This window comes from Engystomops pustulosus, chromosome 2 (assembly GCF_040894005.1).
Source record: "Engystomops pustulosus chromosome 2, aEngPut4.maternal, whole genome shotgun sequence".
In the NCBI taxonomy this organism is placed as follows: domain Eukaryota; kingdom Metazoa; phylum Chordata; class Amphibia; order Anura; family Leptodactylidae; genus Engystomops; species Engystomops pustulosus.
The window spans coordinates 125,581,575-125,609,137 of NC_092412.1; the positions used below are offsets into that span (position 1 = coordinate 125,581,575).

The following is a 27,563-nucleotide window of genomic DNA, read 5'->3' on the forward strand; positions in this document are numbered from 1 at the left end:
CCTTCTATTATTTGTGCTGTACAGTTCATGTATGGATAGTTTGGGTTTTCAAACTAGGTACAATTTATGTCTGTGATGTATCTGGGCAATGTTCTATTGGGAAACCTTGACTCCTACCTTGGCCGCCCATCTTGGCATTGTTTGTGACCAAACTCACCACTCCAATTATATTTTCTAATGGAAAATTCACCACACTACAAAATGTGTTCAGGGATGCTTTCATGAACAATATATGTGGAAAGATGTGTTTCAGTGTCACAATATTAGCTCATGGGAGAGTATTGCATTGAATCTTGCTGTAAATAAAGCTTGATCTGTCCTGCCTTAAATGTAAGTAAGACGTGACTGCAGTCTGACATGGACTTAAGCTTAGATTAAGCTTCTTAACTCTGTTGAGATCACAAAGCCACAACTTTTGAGTAAGTAACCAAATACAAACCATCTGTATAAGCACAACAAAAATTGCACCAAACTTTCAGTCATCATATCTGCCATTTCCCAGTTCCTCTAGTAGAGTTTGTAGAAATCAATGAACTTTCAAAATATATATAGAAATGTCTGCAACTATTTGACTGTAAAAAAAAATGCCACCCGATGCAATGTTACCCCATTCACAAATATTCACTTATAACTTGCAGTCTTTTGTTGCCCAATCCAAGACATCGCCTATAACAATGTGTGGCCCACAACCCAGCTGAGAGAAGCAGATCTTATAAGTTGTTGATAGGGGCTGAATAACAGTATTGCAAACTGTTGTCAAATATCTTAGGAAATTCTGCATTAACTTAGATCTATTACAAGAAGGGAAACAATATATAACAATATTTTATGTTACATGTTATAGGTGGTGAATCTGATGTTTCCAGATAGTAGCATATTCCCTACAGAAGCTACAGTTAACAAGGTTGAACTACAAAATATGCTGCTTCTGCCCTTGAAGTGACTACTAATAACCATGTTCTTTAGATTTTCGCATGGTAAGAGGCTTACAGAAGAAGTCAGATTTAGCTACACATAGTCCTCTTCTATCAGATGTAATTATTTCCAGCAACTTTCTTATTTCCAATTATAAGAATTGGACCTAGAATTGTGTATGGTTAATTATGTGTGTTCTTACAATAAATAAGGACAATTTTTTGCTGCACAACATTTTGTGTCACTTTCTTTGCAAAATTACTAAATTAAATGCCATAATAAAATATACATATATATAGTATACACATATCAGGTTTTAGTGTTTAGGTGGTCTTTTTGGATCACTGAAATTCACTGAAACTGTCTGTAGTGTTTTTTTCTGCTGGCCTTTTTTCCATAGGCTTCTTTAGGGAGCTTGACATTTTAGGAAAAAAAGCACAGGAACAAAGAGGCATATAATATAAAACCACAAAGTACCACAGTATATTATATCAGCATTTATAGCCTAGGCAACAAAATAAATATATTAAATAAATTACACACATGTCAGGTATCCCCATAAACTTCTCAATCTATTAAAACATATAAAATATTTTTCTTTTTGCGTTTTCATAGCATGCAGTTAGCATAGCAGAAAAATTAAATGTAATTAAAAAAAAATAATTTAACAAATATTTTATCCATTCTTCAAGTTAGTATCAATCAAATCTACAAATCATGCTGCAAAAAGAACCCCTTACACAATTCCATAAACAGAATATGGCTATACAAAAAATCTGGCATTGAATTAATCAGCAGTGCAGCTGCCTGCAAGATATATTAGGAAGACAGAACCTGCTGATATATGACAATAGGGGCAGGGTTTACATCACACGCTGGTGCAAACAAGGAAATTGTGTAACTAGGAAATGCCTCTTACAAGCAGCTCTGTAATCTGTCCTGCAGAAAACATATAGCTCTGTAAATGGAAAAATAATAAAAGATAGGAATGGGAGTGAGAAATGCAAAAACTAAAAGGGCCACAGAATTAAGGGGTAAAAAAAAAACTGTGTTTAGCATTGTATAAGAAAATCACTGCTTTTAGGCTACCTGCACACAGAATTCTGTTATATCATGTCCGTAGCTTGTCTCAACCCCTTGCAACTTATCTGCAAAAATGGGCAGAACATAGATGACACCTGTGGTGAATCAGTATTTATCACATTTCAATAGACTAAAATGCATGAGGATGTAAGCTACCCACAAAAACAATGGGTAGCATGCATGATATGTTTGTGTGCATGAGGGCTAGGATTGTGTTTTTCCCCCCAATATGCCTGAAAACAACACAGTATAAAGTATCTCTAAGAGCATGTTCACACAGAGATTTTTATGGTTTTGACACAAAAAACTACCCTGAAGGCAACTACCCCAAGGCAGTAGTCAGAAGTCTTATTAGCCTAGCAGAAAGAATAAGTGAGATTTTACATATTTTTTAATTACATCACTTTTGCCTTTTGCCTATGCAGAAATCCCTAAAACGTCTTACAGTTTTCCACATGAAAGTTGGTGCATATTCTGCATCAAAATATAAAAAGAAAAATTTCAGGGCACTCATTAATAGTGTCACAGGGTCATTTATTGTGGCACATGAATTGTGCAGCAATTTTGCCTGGGATGTTAGATTGTGGCGCAAGGCCATAATGAATTGACACATGACCGAAAAGGTCATGTGCCAATTCATTCCAGATTCATGCAGGTGAAATAAAACTTCTTAGACCAGTCCAACTATGCGCCAAAAATTGAGCCATAAGAAGTGTCGGGAACTGAGAACAGCACGATAAATGTTGGGATTCCCAAACTGCATCCAAATTAAGTGCCCAAAACAAAAAAGGAGCAAAATTGTGGCACTGACACCTCATAAATATGAGTCACAAGGCGTGGCAAGGCAAGAAAAAAATCAACCAAAAAACAGGCAAAAAGCCAATAATAAATTAAGGCATCCCTTGAAGAATTAGTAACGACTAGTAATGAGCAAACCCAGGGAATCTTGGATCTTGCGAGTTCGGCCAAACTTCGACCAAAAGTCTGGATTTGTATAACTGGTGTTTAAAAATGTGTTTTTACTAGGCTTCTTGTATGTCATGCACTGATGACATTGATGTATAGGAAGCTGCCTTTAAAGGTAGCACTAAGGTAGAATTTTCCTTATTCAGCCCTGGAAAATGCTTTGTTTAACTTCCTCTTTATTACATTTTCTTTCAAAATACAAAACATCACAATGAAAGTAATACCAGTACAATATTGGAAAGCTTTATCGCAATCTTCTATATACAGTACATTATACTACATACATACTACCAAACAAATATCACATTAACCCCACTCTCACCCAACTCTCTCAACATCACAGCACCGTGTCAACAAACGATGTGTAAATGATCTAAATTTTACTGTCTAACCTCCAGTAACAGATTATAGAGCACATAATTGACGGCATGCTAAAAACTTTTTCATATTTTTTATCTTGCTTATTAACGTCCTCAACTCAGCTGAGTATTGCTGAGAACAGGGATGTGGTGTTGATGTCACAGATAGAGTCCACCATATGCAGGAGGGAATGCAGGACTAGCAACTAGGCCGCCAGCATATTCCCCTTATTTGCATTATTGGATGGGTTAATTCATATTGTTGTCTCTTATCTAATTTAGAAAAGTTGTAAGTGAAAATGCACTGCCCAATGCGGGAGACTAAGGGGGCCGTTCACAAGACTTCCAGTAGCCAATAGTCACTCAGCACCTTGTAGCCAAAAGTCATAGATCATCAAGTTGCCAATAGTCACGGAGCTCCCAGTAGCTAGTAGTCATGTGATGCCTTGTAGCCAATGGTCAAACAGCTCCCTGTAGCCAATAGCCACAAGGTCCCAGTAGGCAGTAGTCATGGTGCCTCATGTAGCCAATAGACATAAAGCTCCCAGTAGACAATAGTAACATTACCACCCAGTTGCCAATTGTTACTGTGCATCATTAGTGTGAAAGGCAGGTCTTGTTCAGAATGTGGAAGTGTCCATTAGCCACTCAATGTTCTAGTTCATTTCTACCTAGACAAATAGAAAAACACACAACAGCCTACATCAGGGGTCAGGAACCTTTTTGGCTTAGAGAGCAATAAGCGCCACCTATTTGAAAATATAATTCTGTGAGAGCCGTTCAATATGTTTAAAGGGTCACTAACAGAACAATTGCTTAAGAAGTCATTAGTACAGTCTACAGAGATTTGCAGATTCCGCAACCGCCGCTATTTAATTTATAGCAGTGTCCCATCTTTTGGAGGAACTATTATAGACTTCTATGGGTTCACGGATTGCATCCACAGCAATATGAATAAATAATCTGAGCGGATTTCTCCGCATATTGCAGTGAAATCTGTGCAGAAAATTTTTTGACATGGACGTAGCCTTACCGCTTTTTTCCATGCATATAAGAACCCTCCAACGGGCCTCACCCAGGGCTCCCCCGGAAAAAGGCCTTACTTTTGGGGGTGGTTGTGTATTATTTTTTTTGGGGTGTTTCAGGGGACTTTTTGGGGGGGGGCACTGTCTAAATTATAATCTCCTGCTGAGGTGATTTCACAACTCTGTGTATAATGACACATACTGAGGTGAACGGTGGGTCTGGGATTCATGCCTGCCATAATAATTACCTTTATATCTGCAGCCCAAGCAGGGGATTCTGGAGTGTCCTGCAAGCAGATGGAAATGGTGCTTGTCGCGGCTAGACACATTACTGCGGCCAATGGGGACCAGACCAGCTGAAAACTACCAATACCAGCATGCACCACGAGCAGCCCGTTGGAGCACGGCGCACACATCCATCCTATTGACAGATAGGAGCTCTGTCTGCAAGCAGATGGGGCCATCAAAAGAGCCACATCTGGCTCGCGAGCTATAGGTTCCTGACCCCTGGCTTACAGTAAAGCCCGGAGGTCAAAAAGAGGACAGTGATACAACAACTCAATGGAGAGTGGATAAATTCATTGATTTTGAAATTATTGATACAAATTTGATTTCTATTAGAAAATTGAATTTAAATGTGTCAGCTCAGATTGAACTTTTAAAAAATTAACTAAACTCTAAATACATTGTTTAAAAATTGTGAGCTATTCATTGTGACAAATATGCAGTAACAGTGAAAGGAGCACATACTTTAACAAAGCTGTCATTCTGTGTGTGGGTCATTTGTCAAAAATATAATAGTTTACATTATATAAAATGGGAAACTTGGGAGTAAAACCGTAATGTGATTTTAGGAAGTGCATGGCTTTCGGCTATACTATACTACTAGCAACATCTGCAGGTATTAGATATATTTAGTAAATATTTGGTTGCAGTGCATATTATTTATGCCATAATCAGTTTATTTTCAGGCAGCTGCTGGCCAGTCTGTGAATAAAGCTGCACCACCACGCTGTTCATTTTCCTGCTGTCCAAATTACTGTCGTCTTGTGTGTGATTAATGCTGCACTTTGCCTAGGTGGGGCATGCAGACATTAGATAAGCCAAGCTCTGAGTACTGCTTCAGTACAAGGTAGAACAGTCTGTGCAATACTGTTCCTTGTTAATGTAATGAAGCCAGACTGTTTCTCTCAATAACCAAGTGGCTTATTTATTCCCAGAACACTACACTCTTCCTTTAAAGGTCCAGAATGGCCTAATACAAGATTCTTTATTTTTAAAAATCCTTTTTTTAGGAAATATACTATTAACCCCTGACCAAGCCATTTTTTTGTGTTTCCAATTTCCACTACCAGTTTTTAAAAATCCATAACTTTTTTTTCTGTTTACAGAGCTGTATGGGGGCTTGTTTTCTGCCTAACAAATTGTACTTCCTAGTGACATTATTTTATATCCCATACTGTTTACTGGGAATCTGGAAAAAAATTCCAGAAATTGCGCCATGTTACTTGTGGATTAAATTTTTTTTACTGTGCTTTCCTAAGGGATGTGATTTCTCTTACCAAATACTGCAATAATACAGTATTGCTGTTTATGAAAAATTTGCTATGTATCTATAACACTGTGCCTCTGGCACACTGTTATAGATCTTGCCAAATGACAGGTTCTGGAGTCTTATAAAGACTCCCAGCTGTTATGGGAACGGATCATCACTCCCTGATGACATCACAGGGAGCGAGAATCCCATTTGGTGGCTTTGCCATGGCAGTTAAATGGTTAACACCTAGGATCAGTGCCAGCACTGATCACGGTGAGAGCCGTGAGCACTTTCATACATCCTTAATGGCATTATGACAAACATGTATGTCATAATGCGTTAGAGAGTAAAAGAAGCATTTTTCTATATTTCACTAAAATTCCTACAAACTTTTGGAACAGAGTTACCAGGTATGTTCATTTTTTGAGAAAAAAGATTTGATAAAATTAGTGGGGCTCCTAAAATGTTGGTCTTCTAATACAGTGGTATGATAATGGACTACATTTCCTGAAAAAATAGATTTTCCTTGGATTATTTTGTGTTTTCTAAGTGTTTCCATAATTTGGGCCAATTGGCATCAGTTTTGTAGGATTGTTTTGCCGTCCTCTAAATGAACACTCTTTGGAGGTCATTTATCTTATACTTTTCTTTTCTTTTATATTTGCAACTTCTTTTTTGTGCATTTGCATATTTGCATTTGATATATTTTTGAAATCTAGATGTTCACATAATAAAGAAAATTAACAATTTTGGCACAAAACGCCATAAAATGGTGCAAATTTGGTGCAAATAAACTCCAGTTCCAAGCAGGCATAGACAAAAGTTTAGAATCATTCATGACTTTTGTGCAACTTTTGTGAAGAAAAAAAAAAAGGTTGATATGGACCTCGCACTAATGTCCCGACTAAAAGATAAATGACCCCCTTTGACTTGACTTGGACTTGATTGAACTGCATCTTTTTCCAATCTTTGTGAAATATTTATCAGCAGGGCTGTATTGCAACATATCACCTCACACCACTGAGACACAAAAGTGGCAAAGACTTCAACACTGCTAAAATTTTGGTTGCTGCTTGCTATTTACTAAGGGTCCGCGGACCGCACTATAGTTGAATATTACGACGATTTCCATTTTGCGCCCCATTTAGCAGGGGTTTTTGGCGCACACGATCATATTTTGCCTCATCGACTTTCATGCAACACAAATCGGGGGGGGGGGGGGGGGGAGTCAGGCTGTCGGACAATCCAACTTATTCGGAGTGCTAGATTTAACAATTAAATTGTGTCACAAGCTATGCACTTATATGCACTTACATCTCCTTTATTTGTTGTTAAGTAAGTATAATAATAATCATGTTCACACAAAATAAGTGGTTAAAGCCACACCCTGATAAAATGGAACTGGGTAGGTTGGGTTTTTTTGCATATTTTTCATGGGGGGGATCATAATTCTTTATGGCGGTCTAGGGGAAGCTGTTGCATAATTTTCATAGAAACTTACCGTATTTTCCGGACTATAAGGCGCACATAAAAGCCTTGGATTTCCTTGGAAATCCAAAGTGCGCCTTATAGTCCGGTGCGCCCTATATGAGGGCAGCGGACCATACTTACAAAGGTCCCCGCTACCGGAGACAGCAGATCTCCAGCGGGAACTGCAGACCACGCGGCACGAACAACTTCTGCCGCGTGGTCTGCAGTTCCCGCTGGAGATCTGCTGTCTCCGGTAGTGGGGACCTTTGTAAGTATGGTCCGCTGCCCTCCTCCACCTTCCCCGCTCACCTTCCCCGCGTTGCCGCGTCTCGTCGGGTCTCGTCTTCGGGTCGCGTCTCTTCTCGTCGGGTCTCTGCCACGCCCCCGGACCCTGCGCCTTATAGTCCGATGCGCCTTATATATGGAATTATTCCATATATAAGGCGCATCGGACTGATGCGCCTTATATTCCGGTGCGCCTAATGGCCCGGAAAATACGGTACACATATTTGAACGCATTGGGGCATATGTTTCAGGACCTCTGAGCTGCATCACTAGAGGCACTGAAAAAATCGCAAATGCTAGCTTATTGATTTGCCCCAGTTCACCACCTTCACACCAGTGGGGAGTGAAGGGGCGGAAGTGGGTGTGTCTGGTCGGACGGAGGGCGCGGCTGGCTGGGATGTGAAAAGTCGCCAGCTGTGTCTACTTTTATGCCAGGCAGATGCTGCGTAGCAGCTTGCCGATGCATTAAGAGGCGGAAGCCTCAAGATGTATCATTCTGCGAAAATGCAGCAGCGGGCCTATCATTCCCCAGTGCTAGAGCGCCGGTGTATGATAAATATCCCCCATTGTTTTGTTGTTCTTTGTGAATACTTAGATGGAATCACATAGTCTATGGAATCACATCAGCTCTCTGACTTTTCACTCACCTTGTAGTGAGATAGAATAAACACATATATGCTATATGTATATACATATTAATAAACGTAAAAGATTAAACATTATATATGTTTGAGGATATAATGTGACGACTTGGATTGTACTACAATCTGTACTATATTATAGGTTCACTGCATTTTGCTACTTTCTAGATAAAATGTATTTCAATAAGAACATGAAACCATGACTATAAGGTTGTCCAGCCAAGTATGTGATGCCTGTTTTTCAGATATATTGTACTATATAGGCAGTAGAGCTTTCAGTAGTAGTAAGCAAAAATAAAACAAGCTGTTCTGTACATTTCTTTTACTAAACCAGCTGTCTCACATTTTCTTTCTGCTGGAGGGCTTGTTCTTTATATACAGATCCCAAGTTGTTTTCTTTTAAAATGTATTACCTAAGGGCATAGAGAAAGCAATATACTTAAGGGCAAACTAAATGGTATAAACTAATTAATCATAGTTGTGACCCTCCATGTAAACATTGTATTTTTTATAGTAGGAAACAAAGTACTTGCTAAGCATTCAAAGTATCAACTGCAATACAATAAGAACAAAATGGATATTCATTTCATAAAGATTAAGTCTTGGACTTTACTTGGAAACAAAGTTATGAAAAACCTGAGTTTGGCTCCGTACATGAATTCAGCTCCAGAACCAAGATCCTTACTAGAGATGAGCGAACATACTCGTCCGAGCTTGATGCTCGTTCAAGCATTAGCGCACTCGAAACTGCTCGTTGCTCGGACGAATACTTCGCCCGCTCGAGAAAATGGCAGCTCCCGCCGTTTTGCTTTTTGGCGGCCAGAAACAGAGCCAATCACAAGCCAGGAGACTCTGCACTCCACCCAGCATGACGTGGTACCCTTACACGTCGATAGCAGTGGTTGGCTGGCCAGATCAGGTGACCCTGGGATAGACTAGCCGCTGCCCGCGCTGCTCGGATCATTCTCTGTCTGGATGCCGCTAGGGAGAGAGCTGCTGCTGGTCAGGGAAAGCGTTAGGGTGTTCTATTAGAATAGTGTTAGGCAGGAGTGATTCAACAAGAACCCAACAGCCCTTCTTAGGGCTACAATAACGTTATACTTTTTTTTTTTTGTTTGCTTGTGGCTGGGCTTGCTGGCACTAGTAGTGCAGCTAGTACCATATTGTGAGGAATTTGCAGGGGGACTTGCTACCGTTGTGTTTAGCTCTTAGTGACACACATATCCACCTCAAACACCAAAGTGGGAAAATTTATTAGGGGTTTGATTTCAATTAGGCACAGTCTGCCATTTACTTTTTATTTTACGTTTATTTTTTCATAACTCAGCGTCATCTCATCTGGCATAGCAGTGTGCTTTCATACTTGGCTAGAAAATAGCCATAGGAGAATCCAAACGGCTTACTTACGCCTACAATAGCGTTATATATATTTTATTTCTGGTTGATCTGCTGGTGGCTGTCCTTGCTGCAGTGCATCTACTAGCAAATTGTGAGGAATTGGAGTGAGACTTGCGACCGCTGTGTTTAGCGCTTAGTGACGCACATATCCATCGCAAAGACCGAAGTGGGAAAATTTATTAGGGGTTGGATTTCAATTAGGCACAGTATGCCAGTTTCTTTTTATTTTACGTTTATTTTTTCATAACTCAGCGTCATCTCATCAGTGTGCTTTCATACTTGGCTAGAAAATAGCCAAAGGAGAATCCAAACGGCTTACTTACGCCTACAATAGCGTTATATATATTTTATTTCTGGTTGATCTGCTGGTGGCTGTCCTTGCTGCAGTGCATCTACTAGCCAATTGTGAGGAATTTGGGGTGAGACTTGCGAACGCTGTGTTTAGCGCTTAGTGACGCACATATCCATCGCAAAGACCGAAGTGGGAAAATTTATTAGGGGTTGGATTTCAATTAGGCACAGTCTGGCAGTTTCTTTTTATTTTACGTTTATTTTTTCATAACTCAGCGTCATCTCATCAGTGTGCTTTCATACTTGGCTAGAAAATAGCCAAAGGAGAATCCAAACGGCTTACTTACGCCTACAATAGCGTTATATATATTTTATTTCTGGTTGATCTGCTGGTGGCTGTCCTTGCTGCAGTGCATCTACTAGCCAATTGTGAGGAATTTGGGGTGAGACTTGCGAACGCTGTGTTTAGCGCTTAGTGACGCACATATCCATCGCAAAGACCGAAGTGGGAAAATTTATTAGGGGTTGGATTTCAATTAGGCACAGTCTGGCAGTTTCTTTTTATTTTACGTTTATTTTTTCATAACTCAGCGTCATCTCATCAGTGTGCTTTCATACTTGGCTAGAAAATAGCCAAAGGAGAATCCAAACGGCTTACTTACGCCTACAATAGCGTTATATATATTTTATTTCTGGTTGATCTGCTGGTGGCTGTCCTTGCTGCAGTGCATCTACTAGCCAATTGTGAGGAATTTGTAGTGAGACTTGCGACCGCTGTGTTTAGCGCTTAGTGACGCACATATCCATCGCAAAGACCGAAGTGGGAAAATTTATTAGGGGTTGGATTTCAATTAGGCACAGTCTGGCAGTTTCTTTTTATTTTACGTTTATTTTTTCATAACTCAGCGTCATCTCATCAGTGTGCTTTCATACTTGGCTAGAAAATAGCCAAAGGAGAATCCAAACGGCTTACTTACGCCTACAATAGCGTTATATATATTTTATTTCTGGTTGATCTGCTGGTGGCTGTCCTTGCTGCAGTGCATCTACTAGCCAATTGTGAGGAATTTGGAGTGAGACTTGCGAACGCTGTGTTTAGCGCTTAGTGACGCACATATCCATCGCAAAGACCGAAGTGGGAAAATTTATTAGGGGTTGGATTTCAATTAGGCACAGTCTGGCAGTTTCTTTTTATTTTACGTTTATTTTTTCATAACTCAGCGTCATCTCATCAGTGTGCTTTCATACTTGGCTAGAAAATAGCCAAAGGAGAATCCAAACGGCTTTCTTACGCCTACAATAGCGTTATATATATTTTATTTCTGGTTGATCTGCTGGTGGCTGTCCTTGCTGCAGTGCATCTACTAGCCAATTGTGAGGAATTTGTAGTGAGACTTGCGACCGCTGTGTTTAGCGCTTAGTGACGCACATATCCATCGCAAAGACCGAAGTGGGAAAATTTATTAGGGGTTGGATTTCAATTAGGCACAGTCTGGCAGTTTCTTTTTATTTTACGTTTATTTTTTCATAACTCAGCGTCATCTCATCAGTGTGCTTTCATACTTGGCTAGAAAATAGCCAAAGGAGAATCTAAACGGCTTACTTACGCCTACAATAGCGTTATATATATTTTATTTCTGGTTGATCTGCTGGTGGCTGTCCTTGCTGCAGTGCATCTACTAGCCAATTGTGAGGAATTTGGAGTGAGACTCGCGACCGCTGTGTTTAGCGCTTAGTGACGCACATATCCATCGCAAAGACCGAAGTGGAAAAATTTATTAGGGGTTGGATTTCAATTAGGCACAGTCTGCCATTTCCTTTTTATTTTACGTTTATTTTTTCATAACTCAGCGTCATCTCATCTGGCATAGCAGTGGGCTTTCATACTTGGCTAGAAAATAGCCATAGCAATAGGATAGCATCGTTTGGTTTTAAAAACTAAAAAACACAAAAAAAACTAAAAAACACAAAAAAACACAAAAAAAAGTAAAAAAAAAATTAAAGTTATAACTTTCATTTTCAAAATGTTTAACCCGAGGGCTAGGGGTAGAGGACGAGGGCGGGGACGTGGGCGTCCAACTACTGCAGGGGTCAGAGGCCGTGGTCCTGGGCGGGGTGAGACACCACCTGCTTATGAGGGAGCAGGGGAACGCCGCAGAGCTACACTCCCTAGGTTCATGTCTGAAGTTACTGGGACTCGTGGTAGAGCACTGTTGAGGCCAGAACAGTGCGAACAGGTGATGTCGTGGATTGCCGACAATGCTTCGAGCAATTTGTCCACCAGTCAGTCTTCCACGCAGTCCACCCATGTCACCGAAATCGGCACTCCTCCAGCTCCTGCACCTCAGCCTCCTCCCCCCCAGTCTGCCCCCTCCCATGAAAATTTGGCATTTGAACCGGCATACTCTGAGGAACTGTTTTCTGGACCCTTCCCACAGTCACAAACCACTTGTCCGGTTGCTGCTGAGCAATTTTCCGATGCCCAGGTTTTCCACCAGTCGCAGTCTGTGGGTGATGATGACCTTCTTGACGTAGTGGAAGAAGTGTGTAAAGAGGTGTCCGACGATGAGGAGACACGGTTGTCAGACAGTGGTGAAGTTGTTGTCAGGGCAGGAAGTCGGAGGGGGGAGCAGACTGAGGGATCGGAGGATGATGAGGTGACAGACCCAAGCTGGGTTGAGAGGCCGGGTGAACACAGTGCTTCTGAGACGGAGGAGAGTCCTCGACCAGAACAGGTTGGAAGAGGCAGTGGTGGGGCCAGACGGAGAGGCAGGGCCAGAGCTGGTGCATCATTGCCAAATGTGTCACGTAGTGAAGCTCCCGTGGCGAGGGCTCCCGCGGCGAGGGCTAGATTTTCAGAAGTCTGGAGGTTCTTTAAGGAAACACCGGATGACCAACGGACTGTGGTGTGCAACCTTTGCCAAACCAGGATCAGCAGGGGTTCCACCACTACTAGCTTAACTACCACCAGTATGCGCAGGCATATGAATGCTAAACACCCCACTCAGTGGCACCAAGCCCGTTCACCTCCGGCCGTGCACACCACTGCTCCTTCCCCTGTGTCAGCTGATAGTCAGCCCCCTGCCCAGGACCCTGGCACAAAAACCCCATCGTCGCCTCCACGATCCTCCACAGCATCCACCAGCGTTCAGCTCTCCATACCCCAGACGCTGGAGCGGAAACGGAAATATTGTGCAACCCACCCGCACGCCCAAGCCCTTAATGTCCACATCTCCAGATTGCTTAGCCTGGAGATGCTGCCCTATAGGCTAGTAGAGACCCAGGCCTTTCGCAACCTCATGGCGGCGGCCGCCCCTCGGTATTCGGTCCCCAGCCGCCACTACTTTTCCCGATGTGCCGTCCCAGCCCTGCACCAGCACGTGTCAGACAACATCATCCGTGCCCTGACCAACGCCGTTTCTGACAAGGTCCACCTGACCACGGACACGTGGACGAGTGCTGCCGGGCAGGGCCACTATATATCGCTGACGGCACATTGGGTTAACTTGGTGGAGGCTGGGACCGAGTCTGACCCTGCGGCTGGTCATATACTGCCGAGGATTGCGGGGCCTACCTCGGTCCAGGTCTTTCAGGCCTACTATGCCTCCTCCTCCTCCCACCCCTCCTCCACCTCCTCCTCCGAACTACCATCCGTGGGCATGGCGCCATCAGTCGCTAGCTCTAGGCACAGCAGCAGTGCCGTCGCTAAGCGACAGCAGGCGGTGCTCAAACTGCTGAGCCTAGGCGATAAAAGGCACACCGCCCAAGAGCTATTACAGGGCATCACGGTGCAGACTGATCTGTGGCTGGCACCGCTGAACCTCAAGCCAGGCATGGTTGTGTGTGACAACGGCCGTAACCTGGTGGCGGCTCTGCAACTCGGCAGACTGACACATGTGCCATGCCTGGCCCATGTGTTAAATCTGATAGTTCAGCGTTTCCTCAAGACATACCCCAATCTGTCTGATTTGCTCACGAAGGTGCGCCGCATCTGTGCGCATTTCAGGAAGTCCAGCACAGATGCTGCCACTCTCAGGGCAGCGCAGCGCCGCCTCCAACTGCCCGCTCACCGACTGTTGTGCGACGTGCCCACGAGGTGGAATTCAACATTAACCATGTTATCCAGAGTTTACCAGCAGCGCAGAGCGATTGTAGACTGCCAGAGGTCAACTTCCACCAGAACTGGTAGTCAGGTCAGTCAGCTTCCTCAAGTCTACAATGAGGAGTGGACGTGGATGTCTGATATCTGTCAGGTGCTGAGTAACTTTGAGGAGTCAACACAGATGGTCAGTGGCGATGCCGCCATCATCAGCCTCACCATCCCGCTGCTTGGCCTGTTGAAAAACTCTCTGATCAGCATGAAGTCGGAAGCTTTGCGCTCGTCACAAGAGACGGGGGAAGAAGATTCCCTTGTTGATAGCCAAAGCGCCCTTAGGTCTGTTTCTCAGCGCATATCGGAGGAGGTGGAGGTGGAGGAGGATGAGGAGGAAGAGGAGGAGAATGTTGGCGAGACACAAGAGGGGACCATTGTTGAGTCCTTCACTGTTCAGCGTGTATGGGCAGAAGAAGAGGAGTTGGAGGAGTTGAAGGAGGAGGAAATGGACAGTCAGGCCAGTGAGGGGAGTGAATTCTTACGCGTTGGTACTCTGGCGCATATGGCAGATTTCATGATAGGCTGCCTATCCCGTGACCCTCGCGTTCAAAGAATTTATTCCAGCACCGATTACTGGGTATTCACTCTCCTGGACCCACGGTACAAGCAAAATCTTTCCACTCTCATCCCTGGAGAGGAAAGGAGTGTGAGAATGCATGAATACCAGCAGGCCCTGGTGCACAAACTGAAACACTATTTCCCTTCTGACAGCGCTAGCGGCAGAGTGCGTAGTTCTGCGGGACAAGTAGCGAGGGAGAGTAGGCGAGCAGGCAGCTTGTCCAGCACTGGCAAGGGTACGCTTTACAAGGCCTTTGCCAGCTTTATGTCACCCCAGCAAGACACTGTCACCTGTCCCCAGTCTCGGCAGAGTAGGGCTGATCTTTACAGAAAGATGGTGAGGGAGTACGTAGCTGACCATACCATCGTCCTAAATGATCACACAGCTCCCTACAACTACTGGGTTTCAAAGCTGGACATGTGGCACGAACTGGCGCTGTACGCCTTGGAGGTTCTTGCCTGCCCTGCTGCTAGCGTGTTGTCCGAGCGGGTTTTCAGTGCAGCTGGTGGCATCATCACCGATAAGCGTACACGCCTGTCGACTGACTGCGCTGACAGGCTGACGATTATTAAGATGAATAAAGCCTGGATTTCTCATAATTTCCAATCTCCACCAGGTGAAGGAAGCTCAACCTGAATAATTTATCCACTCCTCCTCCTCCTCATTTTCCTCCTTCTCCTCCTCTTTGTACACTAAAGCAGAGGAAACTGGCTATTTTTTGACAGGGCCCACTGGCTCTAGCTATAGTACTTTATGCATTTAATTTTTCTGGAGGGCCACCTACCCGGTCCTCTGTTTTAAACAATTTTTGGGAGTGCCACATACAGGCACTCAATCTATTCAATTTTTCTGGAGGGCCACCTACCTGCTCCTCTGGTTTGAAAACTTTTTTGGACTGCCACATACAGGCACTCAATCTATTTCATTTTTCTGGAGGGCCACCTACCTGCTCCTCTGGTTTGAAAACTTTTTTGGACTGCCACATACAGGCACTCAATCTATTTCATTTTTCTAGAGGGCCACCTACCTGCTCCTCTGGTTTGAAAACTGTTTTGGACTGCCACATACAGGCACTCAATCTATTTCATTTTTCTGGAGGGCCACCTACCTGCTCCTCTGGTTTGAAAACTTTTTTGGACTGCCACATACAGGCACTCAATCTATTTCATTTTTCTGGAGGGCCACCTACCTGCTCCTCTGGTTTGAAAACTTTTTTGGACTGCCACATACAGGCACTCAATCTATTTCATTTTTCTGGAGGGCCACCTACCTGCTCCTCTGGTTTGAAAATTTTTTTGGACTGCCACATACAGGCACTCAATCTATTTCATTTTTCTGGAGGGCCACCTACCTGCTCCTCTGGTTTGAAAACTTTTTTGGACTGCCACATACAGGCACTCAATCTATTTCATTTTTCTAGAGGGCCACCTACCTGCTCCTCTGGTTTGAAAACTTTTTTGGACTGCCAAATACAGGCACTCAATCTATTTCATTTTTCTGGAGGGCCACCTACCTGCTCCTCTGGTTTGAAAACTTTTTTGGACTGCCACATACAGGCACTCAATCTATTTCATTTTTCTGGAGGGCCACCTACCTGCTCCTCTGGTTTGAAAACTTTTTTGGACTGCCACATACAGGCACTCAATCTATTTCATTTTTCTGGAGGGCCACCTACCTGCGCCTCTGGTTTGAAAACTTTTTTGGACTGCCACATACAGGCACTCAATCTATTTCATTTTTCTGGAGGGCCACCTACCTGCTCCTCTGGTTTTAAAACTTTTTTGGACTGCCAAATACAGGCACTCAATCTATTTCATTTTTCTGGAGGGCCACCTACCTGCTCCTCTGGTTTGAAAACTTTTTTGGACTGCCACATACAGGCACTCAATCTATTTCATTTTTCTGGAGGGCCACCTACCTGCTCCTCTGGTTTGAAAATTTTTTTGGACTGCCACATACAGGCACTCAATCTATTTCATTTTTCTGGAGGGCCACCTACCTGCTCCTCTGGTTTGAAAACTTTTTTGGACTGCCACATACAGGCACTCAATCTATTTCATTTTTCTGGAGGGCCACCTACCTGCTCCTCTGGTTTGAAAACTTTTTTGGACTGCCAAATACAGGCACTCAATCTATTTCATTTTTCTGGAGGGCCACCTACCTGCTCCTCTGGTTTGAAAACTTTTTTGGACTGCCACATACAGGCACTCAATCTATTTCATTTTTCTGGAGGGCCATCTACCTGCTCCTCTGGTTTGAAAATTTTTTTGGACTGCCACATACAGGCACTCAATCTATTTCATTTTTCTGGAGGGCCACCTACCTGCTCCTCTGGTTTGAAAACTTTTTTGGACTGCCACATACAGGCACTCAATCTATTTCATTTTTCTGGAGGGCCACCTTCCTGCTCCTCTGGTTTGAAAACTTTTTTGGACTGCCACATACAGGCACTCAATCTATTTCATTTTTCTGGAGGGCCACCTACCTGCTCCTCTGGTTTGAAAACTTTTTTGGACTGCCACATACAGGCACTCAATCTATTTCATTTTTCTGGAGGGCCACCTACCTGCTCCTCTGGTTTGAAAACTTTTTTGGACTGCCACATACAGGCACTCAATCTATTTCATTTTTCTGGAGGGCCACCTACCTGCTCCTCTGGTTTGAAAACTTTTTTGGACTGCCACATACAGGCACTCAATCTATTTCATTTTTCTGGAGGGCCACCTACCTGCTCCTCTGGTTTGAAAACTTTTTTGGACTGCCACATACAGGCACTCAATCTATTTCATTTTTCTGGAGGGCCACCTACCTGCTCCTCTGGTTTGAAAACTTTTTTGGACTGTCACATACAGGCACTTAATCTATTTCATTTTTCTGGAGGGCCACCTACCTGCTCCTCTGGTTTGAAAACTTTTTTGGACTGCCACATACAGGCACTCAATCTATTTCATTTTTCTGGAGGGCCACCTACCTGCTCCTCTGGTTTGAAAACTTTTTTGGACTGCCACATACAGACACTCAATCTATTTCATTTTTCTGGAGGGCCACCTACCTGCTCCTCTGGTTTGAAAACTTTTTTGGACTGTCACATACAGGCACTTAATCTATTTCATTTTTCTGGAGGGCCACCTACCTGCTCCTCTGGTTTGAAAACTTTTTTGGACTGCCACTTACAGGCACTCAATCTATTTCATTTTTCTGGAGGGCCACCTACCTGCTCCTCTGGTTTGAAAACTTTTTTGGACTGCCACATACAGGCACTCAATCTATTTCATTTTTCTGGAGGGCCACCTACCTGCTCCTCTGGTTTGAAAACTTTTTTGGACTGCCACATACAGGCACTCAATCTATTTCATTTTTCTGGAGGGCCACCTATCTGCTCCTCTGGTTTGAAAACTTTTTTGGACTGCCACATACAGGCACTCAATCTATTTCATTTTTCTGGAGGGCCACCTACCTGCTCCTCTGGTTTGAAAACTTTTTTGGACTGCCACATACAGGCACTCAATCTATTTCATTTTTCTGGAGGGCCACCTACCTGCTCCTCTGGTTTGAAAACTTTTTTGGACTGCCACATACAGGCACTCAATCTATTTCATTTTTCTGGAGGGCCACCTACCTGCTCCTCTGGTTTGAAAACTTTTTTGGACTGCCACATACAGGCACTCAATCTATTTCATTTTTCTGGAGGGCCACCTACCTGCTCCTCTGGTTTGAAAACTTTTTTGGACTGCCACATACAGGCACTATCCAAATTAAATTGTCTCCATAGCAGCCTCCACACGTTGTCTCCATTTCTACCTCCAAAAGTCGTCCATATAGCTGCCTCCATACATCGTCCCCTTATCAAACGAGGTGTGTCAGGCAGAAATTTGGGTTGTTTTCATGGATTCCACATCAAAGTTGTTAACTTTGTCGCCACCCTGCTGTGTTATCCACAAAATATACTGGCAAAGCTTTACCATTTAGGGATATTATTTCAGCGCTTCTTGCGCATCTGTTTACATTCCCCTCACCCGCCATATCCCAAACTTATAAGAACGCTACTACACTTAACTTGGTGCACGCTGGGACCGAGTCTGACCCTGGGGCTGGTCATATACTGCCGACGCAGAGGATTGCGGGGCCTACCTCGGTCCAGGTCTCAAAGGCCTACTATACCTCCTCCTCCTCCCACCCCTCCTCCACCTCCTCCTCCTCCGAATTACCATCCGTGGCCATGGCGCCATCAGTCCGTAGCTCTAGGCACAGCAGCAGTGCCGTCGCTAAGCGACAGCAGGCGGTGCTCAAACTGCTGAGCCTAGGCGATAAAAGGCACACCGCCCAAGAGCTATTACAGGGCATTCCACATCAAACTTGTTAACTTTGTCGCCACCCTGCTGTGTAATCCACAAAATATACTGGCAAACTTTTATCATTTAACGATATTATTTCAGCGCTTCTTGCGCATCTGTTTACTTTCCCCTCACTCGCCATATCCCAAACTTATAAGAACGCTACTACACTTGATCTTATACAAAAGGTTCTTAGAAGTGCTGTTTGGGGAGTAGCCTAGAGACAGGGGCTTGGATTGGTGAAAGCTCGCCTGGCAGCGGAGCGCCAGCTCCATGCCAAGATCCAACTAACATAGTTTTAACTGCAGCACCTTTAATCTACTACTAGTTCACTGCCTTCATACATGGTCCCCTTATCAAACGAGCTGTGTCAGGCAGAATTTTGGGTTGTTTTCATGGCTTCCATGTTAACTTTGTCGCCACCCTGCTGTGTAATCCACAAAATATACTGGCAAACTTTTATCATGTACCGATATTATTTGAGCGCTTCTTGCTCACCTCCTTTGGTTCCTCTCTGCCACCCATTGGTTTGAAGCCTGAGTCCATTTAGGGTATGTCGCCATACCACTCTCTAGCCTGCCGCTGCTGCCGCTGCCTCTGCATGCCGTCCCCTATAGTGTCAGGGTCAATTATTGGATGTTTTAGATGCTATCTAGCTTCATTCTGTCACTCTGTCATGGCCATGCTGTTGCCCATAATTTTGGCATAATGGTGCGATTAAGCAGCCTCAGAGGCATCCATGCATGCTGCCCCTGCTGTTTCCTGTCCATTTCCGTGGTGTTTCCATCCTTTTCTGAGGTTCCCAGGTGTTTGGCCAAGCTTCCCTGTGCAGAGCCTTGGTCCCCTTGAAAAATGCTCGAGTCTCCCATTGACTTCAATAGGCCTCGTTATTCGAGACGAGCACTCGAGCATCGGGAAAAGTTCGTCTCGAATAACGAGTACCCGAGCATTTTAGTGCTCGCTCATCTCAATCCTTACATAAATACAGCATCAGAACCAAACTAGGATCATCATTATTGCAATATGGCAGTTACTATGTAGACTGTATTCCCTCTTTAATCCGGTCACAGTGCAGTGAGCATACCATGTCTCTCCGCACCATGACCCATGGAGAATGGAGGGGTGAGCGCTGCTCAGCCTAGGTTAAGCACATAGCCGCCTACCTGACGCCTTACAGGAAGATTTCCATTAGGCTTCTATTTTACAAAGGTATTTTTGATGCTAAGCAACAATAAGCATTCTGACCCTTACATAATATATAGGAGAGAAATTCCTATATTAAGGAGAGCAAATCTGTGAAGCAGTATGCTGAGGTGGTGAAAGGATCTCTTTAACCACAAAATTCAAGATGCAGAATGGGAAAATTTGTCAGACTAAAATAGCCTCATGTTGCTTCTCTTCTGGGAAAATGTTGAAGTTGTGTCCTTGGTACTTTTAGAATAAAGAGTTGTTACTCTTGGACACTCATCTAGTCATTAAAGAGAACCTGTCATGCAAATTAACCCACCCAAAATAAATACTTAAAGGGGTATTCCAGGAATCAGCATAATTCATATACAAATGGGCACTCAAAATATAAGCTAATTAGTTGTTATTTAAAATTTTGCTCCCCTTAGCAGAAAATGCTGGTGACATAGACTGTAATGAAGAATTAAAATAATACTGGCCCTTTAATCAGTCCGTTAATTTCCTCCGCGCGGTCCATTGCAGAGCATACACAGGACACAAGATGGACGCTGGTCACATGTCCACATAAACATGTCCTGCACCTGCCTGGGCAGGTCATGTGATCACCACTACGTTTGGCTGTAGTCGGTTGGTTGCGGTGCATCCAATATGGTTGGTGTTTTGGTGATGGCAGTTACACATCATGTTACTATGGTAACAGTGCAAGAAAACCTGTTACATCATCACTGGGAGCAGAGTATAAGAGGTGGGAGGAGTTACTGAGAACTAAAGGATCATGGAACTTGTAGTTTCCAGTTGTGGCCATCTTAGAGATAACTCCACCTACTTTAGAGAGGCCATAAATTTTGTAAATCATAAAATCAAACTATTTAAGCTTCATTTTGTGACTAATGACATTGAGCATTGTTGTATTCATTTATTTATATCATCATGGGTTTTTGTGTTAGACGATCATATTCCCGGAATACCCCTTTAATTAAAAACTATGATTAAAAAACATTGCCATTATCATGAATGGTTCCTCTCAATGTCTGCAATGTTAAAAAATAAGTTTGTAAACGTATATGCAACTAACTTGATGTGAGTCAGTTCTGTTATTGCTGTACCGCTGTCGAAAAATCTTCAGGGATTCCGTATGTCTGGTGTGTTGCCAAGTGACTGGCGCAAGGCAAATGTGCTGCCAATATATAAAAAGGGCTCTAGAACTTCGCCAGGCAATTAAAGACCTGTAAGCTTAACTTCCATTGTGGGGAAAGTATTGGAAGAGTTAGTAAAAGACTATATACTGGAGTATGTGATATCACATGGTATAATAAGTGACAGCTAGCATGGGTTTACTAAGAATAGAAGTTGTCAAACTAACCTGATCTGCTTCTATGAAGAGGTGAGCAGATGCCTGGATGGAGGAGCAGCTGTGGATATTGTGTTCTTGGACTTTGCAAAGGCATTTGACACTGTGAAATAGACGCCTGATGGGTAAAATTAGGGCTATTGGTTTGGCAGAAATCATTTGCAATTGGATTGAGAACTGGCTGAAGGATCTTATCCAGAAAGTTGTGGTCAATGATTCCTACTCGGAATGGTCACCAGTTATGAGTGGTGTACCCCAGGGTTCTGTGCTTGGCCCACTACTATTTAATATGTTTATTAATGATATAGAGGTAGGAATTAATAGCACTGTGTCTATTTTTGCAGATGATACCAAGCTATCTAGTGTAATACAGTCTATGGAGGATGTTCATAGGCTGCAGGCGGACCTGGACAAACTGAAGGTTTGGTCATCCACTTGGCAAATGAGGTTTAATATAGATAAATGCAAGGTTATGCCCCTGGGGGCTAATAATCCAAAGGCAAAATATGTCCTTGGGGGAGTAAATCTGGGAGAGTCCCTTGTTGAGAAGGACCTGGGGGTACTAGTAGATCATAAATTGAATAACGGCATGCAATGTCAATCAGCTGCCTCTAAAGCCAGTAGGATCTTGTAATTTATCAAAAGGGGTATGGACTCTCAGGATAAGGATGTAATATTGCCACTGTACAAGACATTGGTTAGGCCTCACTAGCAATATGTTGTCCAGTTCTGGACACCGGTCCATAAAAAGGATGCCCTGGAGCTGGAGAGGGTTCAACGTAGAGCCACAAAAATGATAAAGTGTATGGAGGGTCTTAGTTATAAGGAAAGATTAAAACTACTAGATTTATTACTAGAGTCTGGAAAAGAGACGATTACGAGGTGACATGATTAATTTATTTAAATATATGAATGGTCCATACAAAAATATGGTGGTATTAAATGAAATTAAATTAAAAGACGAGAGGGCACTATCTCCGTCTGGAGAAATCAAGGTTTAATCACCAGAGGCGACAGGGCTTTTTTACTATGAGAACTGTCAATCCGTGGAATAGCCTGCCTCAGGCGCTGGTCATAGCAGGGACAGCAGAGAGTTTCAAGAAGATTTAGATGCCTTTTTACATCTAAATAACATTGATGGCTATGATATATATATATATATATATATATATATATATATGCTATATATATAAATGTTTCCCCTAAATCCCTTCCTCATCGAATCCCTTCCCTTCCTTGGTTGAATTTGATGGACAAGGGGCATTTTTTCAACCGTATAAACTATGAAACTATGAAACTATGAGTCCAATGAGTACCTGCATATTCAGTGGTAACTCCATAGCCCTGCCTCCTTGTTCCTGATTGACAGATCTCACTGCTATAAAACATGCTACTAAGTAGAACATAGAGAGAGCTCTGTTACATCATTGGGCACTTCTTCATTTCATGTGACCTGGGTGATGTCATCTTAGGTCCTGTTACATTTGCACAGTCTACGGGGTATGTATGTATCTGATCACATGAAATCACCGCATGCCTCCATGGAGGCATAGGTAGAACTAGAAATCCATAGAGGCATGCTGTGATCAGGCCATGATGCTGTCATGTGATTAGATACATACATGACATGTTAAGAAGAGACATTGGACATGGGGAGCTCTAGATGGGAGGGGCAGGATGAGCAGGATACGCCCCCTCAATTGTCAGGTAATAAAACATAAAGTTGATTCCTGTGGATGTACCGGAAACTACTTTTAGCTAAAATAAGGGTGTCCATTAATATAGCACTAAGGGAACCTGTTGCTAGCTGTATTTGTGAAAATGTGGTGACATTTTCCCTTTTAATGTAATTTTAGGTAACCCTGCAGGTGATAGTAAATGACAGTTTCATGGAATTTTTTATGCTAGGATTGTTGGGCTATGATGAGGAAGATATTACATTGAAAAAATTGTAATAAGTTCAATAAAATACAATTACTGTGAAAATATATTATATTTGCACTTCTTTGATATCCTCTCTTTATTTCTAGGCTATTTATTTGAAAATGAATAGAATAGTAGTGCCTTTTGAAATTGTAGCCAATTTTTCATTATGTCTAGTCTATGTATTTTAGTCTAATTACAGCACTCACCAAAAGAAATCTGAGATTGTTTATAGGGATCTCACATCATTTACCTATACCTAGGACTAGAACTAGAACAACATCTAAAGGAAACATAATTTCTACTCCAGCACATTAGTGGGTACTTTACTGTCACAGTAGTGACATTATGAGACTAGTATTTAATTTGGTTAAATACAGAATAGAGGGAGATTATACTTCAGTACATTTAGGAAAACTGGTTTAAACCTCATGGGATCAATTCCCTTTCTCTTGACCAGGATTGGAGGATAATAGCATCAAATGTATAGATTTATATAGTTTTTATCCTCAGAAATTATGTTAGGATGTAAAGGAAATTAAGAATAAATTATATCAAATAAACTATGGATGATCATCAATCATAAATGTGCCATCTGTTCTTTACTTAGTGAGGGAAATGGATATTATAGTGAGGTATCCTGCCTTGAATTACGAATACCCATATCCGGACATCATATACAACATAATGTCACTGTTAAGTTATATCAACACATACAGTGGGTACGAAAAGTATTCAGAGCTGTTTAAATTTTTCACTTGTTCCATTTCATTCAGTTGGTAATATGTTCATTAATTTTTTTGCTAATTTATTTACACTCTGCACCCAATGTTGACAGAAAAAAAACCCCAGAAATGTTGATAGTTTTTCAAATTGAATAAACAAGAAAAACTGAAATATCACATGGTCATACGTATTCAGACCTTTTGCACATTTTGAGCTAGTACGGCCATGAGTCTTCTTCGGAATGATGCAAAAGGTTTTTCACACCTGGATCATCTGCCATTCTTCCTGGCAGATCCTCTCCAGTTACCCCAAATTGCATGGTTAACATTGGTGGACAACCATTTTCAAGGTCAGGTCTCTTAAGATACGTCTAGAAGCAGGATATTTCATTGAGGTCTAGGGCTGCAGCTTAAAAAATACAAACATAGAAAATAAGCCCCCACCCTCCCCCGCGAAATTTTTTGACAGGAACCTGGCTTCATTAGGGGTTTAGGGTTACCTAAACAGTAAAGTGTTGAGTATAAGTATACATTAGGAAGGGGTATTATGTATATCCAAAAAGGATGCTCACATTTGAATACTGAGGCCAACTGTGGTTTTAATCACTTAATTTTTTGTTGAGCACTAACCACCGATATACAATAACAGTGACATTAAAAGTTATGTTTTACATGGTGTCTGGATGTGGGTATTTATGACCCCTAATGGTAAATCAATCTAATAAAACATTGCCATGATATAGGTTTTCTTTTTGTTTGTTACCCTGCCTTGAAGAAACATGCCTTTATAAAGTAGTAGATTTGGTAGTCTCAGACTACCCATGTATGACATGTAGCACTTATGTGACTAGCTGCATGTAATACATTTTATCTGTAGTAGATCCTTTCATTGGTAAGTATGTTATAAAAATATATACATAAGTTATGTCATCCAACTACTTCTTTATAGGCTAAACATCACTTCAGTCATATAAGTTGTGCCTTAACTCGCAACATTGGGTAAACAAGACAATAATAGGATGGCATTTCCCTTAGTTTCTTTCAAAATGTTCTTTTTTGACTTCAGACCCATAGAGATTTCAAAGCAATGTCTTCTCATTGTATGCTATTAAATAGATTGCAGAGTTTGATAAAGATACTTGTACATTTTAAACAGTCTTCAGTTAGACCTTGGACATTGGGGAAATGAGCGCTTGGAAAAACATTAGTTAGAAGAATATGGTAATTAATGAAGCACCAGCCTCATTTCCCTGAACACTCGCTGCTGCCACTCAATGCCTAGGTGGCATTCATTAGTCTAGCTTTCTTCTGCAGAGATTTTTCTTAAAGGTCTTTGTTTAAGTTGAAATGTGTTTTCCATGAGCCTATGACAGCTGTGATTTTTCTTGTTGCTGCTTTAGAGGATCCTTGGATTAACACTGTCTCTCCCTGCCTGCTCCCTGTCTGCTTTAATACAAATCACCCTTTTACTTCAAGGTTCTGAAAAATCCACACTATTAGAATAACCCAGTAGAAATTACAGAAATTGCGTAGACATTGTGATTGGGATACATTTCAAGCATGGCTCATTAATGCTATTACTTGATATGAGCATCTAATCGTGAGTGTGCTGAAATTGTTCTGTATCATAAATCTGTATAAAGTACTGGATACAGACCGTAAAGCTGTAATAAGTGATGCTACTTGCACAACAGTATGAGTATATGGGTGTACAATTATAAATACTTGACTATTCCAAATGGTTTGCCTCATGTACTGCTATGGCACATGGACATCATTGAAGGCTGGTTCCTTCTTTCCAAAATCCGCCTATATGAGCAATAGCAGAAATCCACCCTGTAGAAACTTCTCCTGTTGTTAAGCAGACCATGTACTGTATTACATGATCAGACAATTACTAAGAGTAAGTGAACAAGATGTGATTAGCTGGTCACCATTTACCTATTACATACATATAAAACCAATCAGACAACAACAAATTCTTAAAATGTACAAAGTATCTGTCCACTACAAGGTAAAGTTGGTCCACTACTTAAGGACACCCGACTTACGAACGACACCTAGTTACAGACGGACCCCTCCGCCTACTCTGACCTCTGGTGAAGCTCTCTTTACTTTAGTCCCAGATAGAAATTATCAGCTGAAAGGTGTCCAAAAAAATTGTCTGGAGCTGCAATTATAGAATATACCAGTTGCGACTTACATACAAATTCAACTTAAGAACAAACCTAAAGAACCTATCTTGTACATAACCCGGGGACTGCATGTATATGGACATTGTAGTGAGTGATCCCTCACCTGCATTGTACATTTTTAAGTTAATATACAGTAACGGTTACATAGATTTTTCTTTTGTCACATACATTAATACCTTAATGCTTCCTTCCTCCTAAATGCCAGAACTTTTTATTTTTCTGTTCACACAATGCAATGTACTTGGAAGCTGGAAAAAAAAATTCCAAATACAGAGAAATTGATGAAAGCACGTTTATGTAACTTTTTCACGGGCTTTGTTTTTATGTTCCTCTTTATTCTTGATTCTTGTTTTTATTATTCCCCTTTATGAAAACATTTGAAAAAAGAATTCCCTATCGTCATATTGAAACTTTTTATACTGTCAATACAGCTTTTTAGCGTATGATTTTTTTAAAAATGTTTAATTTTTCAAATTATTTTAATTAACCTTTATGTGTATACCACAATGAAATTCTGAAGCAACTTACAAATCATGGGGTACATATACAAGACAGTGCAGAATAACAACATGGCCCATCTAGCAAGAGCTTACAGTCTATGAGGAGGAATGGGTGACACAAGAGGTATATGTTCTTTTACAATGGTATACCTATTCTTTAAGGTTTTAGAATAAATGACTACATAAATAATACTAGTCAGTTGCGATCACAAATCCAAGGTCTATTGTACATTAGAGTATCCTGTGAATTGGTACCTAGTACTTGCAGAATAATATAGACAGGAGGATTACACAGGGTTGGTAAGTGAAAAATGAAGTAGTGTTTGTACTCTTGGGAGTCTTTCAGTAGTTTTGACCATGCAGAACTACTGAGAGTGCTGAGAAAGTGACTTGGAGGACTGCTTTATCTGACTTTGTGCAGTCTGTAGCAATAATATCTATTGAGCTGCTCCTGTCTGCAGATTGACAACTGTGGTATCCAAACAGGAACCAGCAAAGACTGTCACTTAGAGCATTGTAAAAAGTATTTTTAAAAAAAGCAAATAGTTCATCAGATAATTGAATACTGGTACACTGTCTTCAATTATTGGGCGCAACCTGAACTGTTCAGAAAGTGTGCACCATCTTTTTTTGGTGCACCCTTACCATAGAGCCTGCAACACAAC

The 27,563-nt window shown here is 41.9% G+C and overlaps 1 protein-coding gene across 3 annotated transcripts in view; it reads left to right on the forward strand.

Annotated features, from left to right (window-relative positions):
• Nucleotides 1-27,563, forward strand: part of DOC2B (double C2 domain beta) — a 452,434-nt gene that overhangs the window by 398,997 nt on the left and 25,874 nt on the right. The window contains exon 8 of one of the 3 annotated variants that reach the window (XM_072136267.1): nt 4,611-4,997. The exons of the other annotated variants lie outside the window; for them this stretch is intronic. Coding sequence (XP_071992368.1) covers nt 4,611-4,671 — 61 coding nt within the window. The 3' untranslated portion in view covers nt 4,672-4,997. Of the gene's footprint in view, nt 1-4,610; nt 4,998-27,563 lie in introns of those variants that run through there. 3 annotated transcript variants of the gene reach the window in all.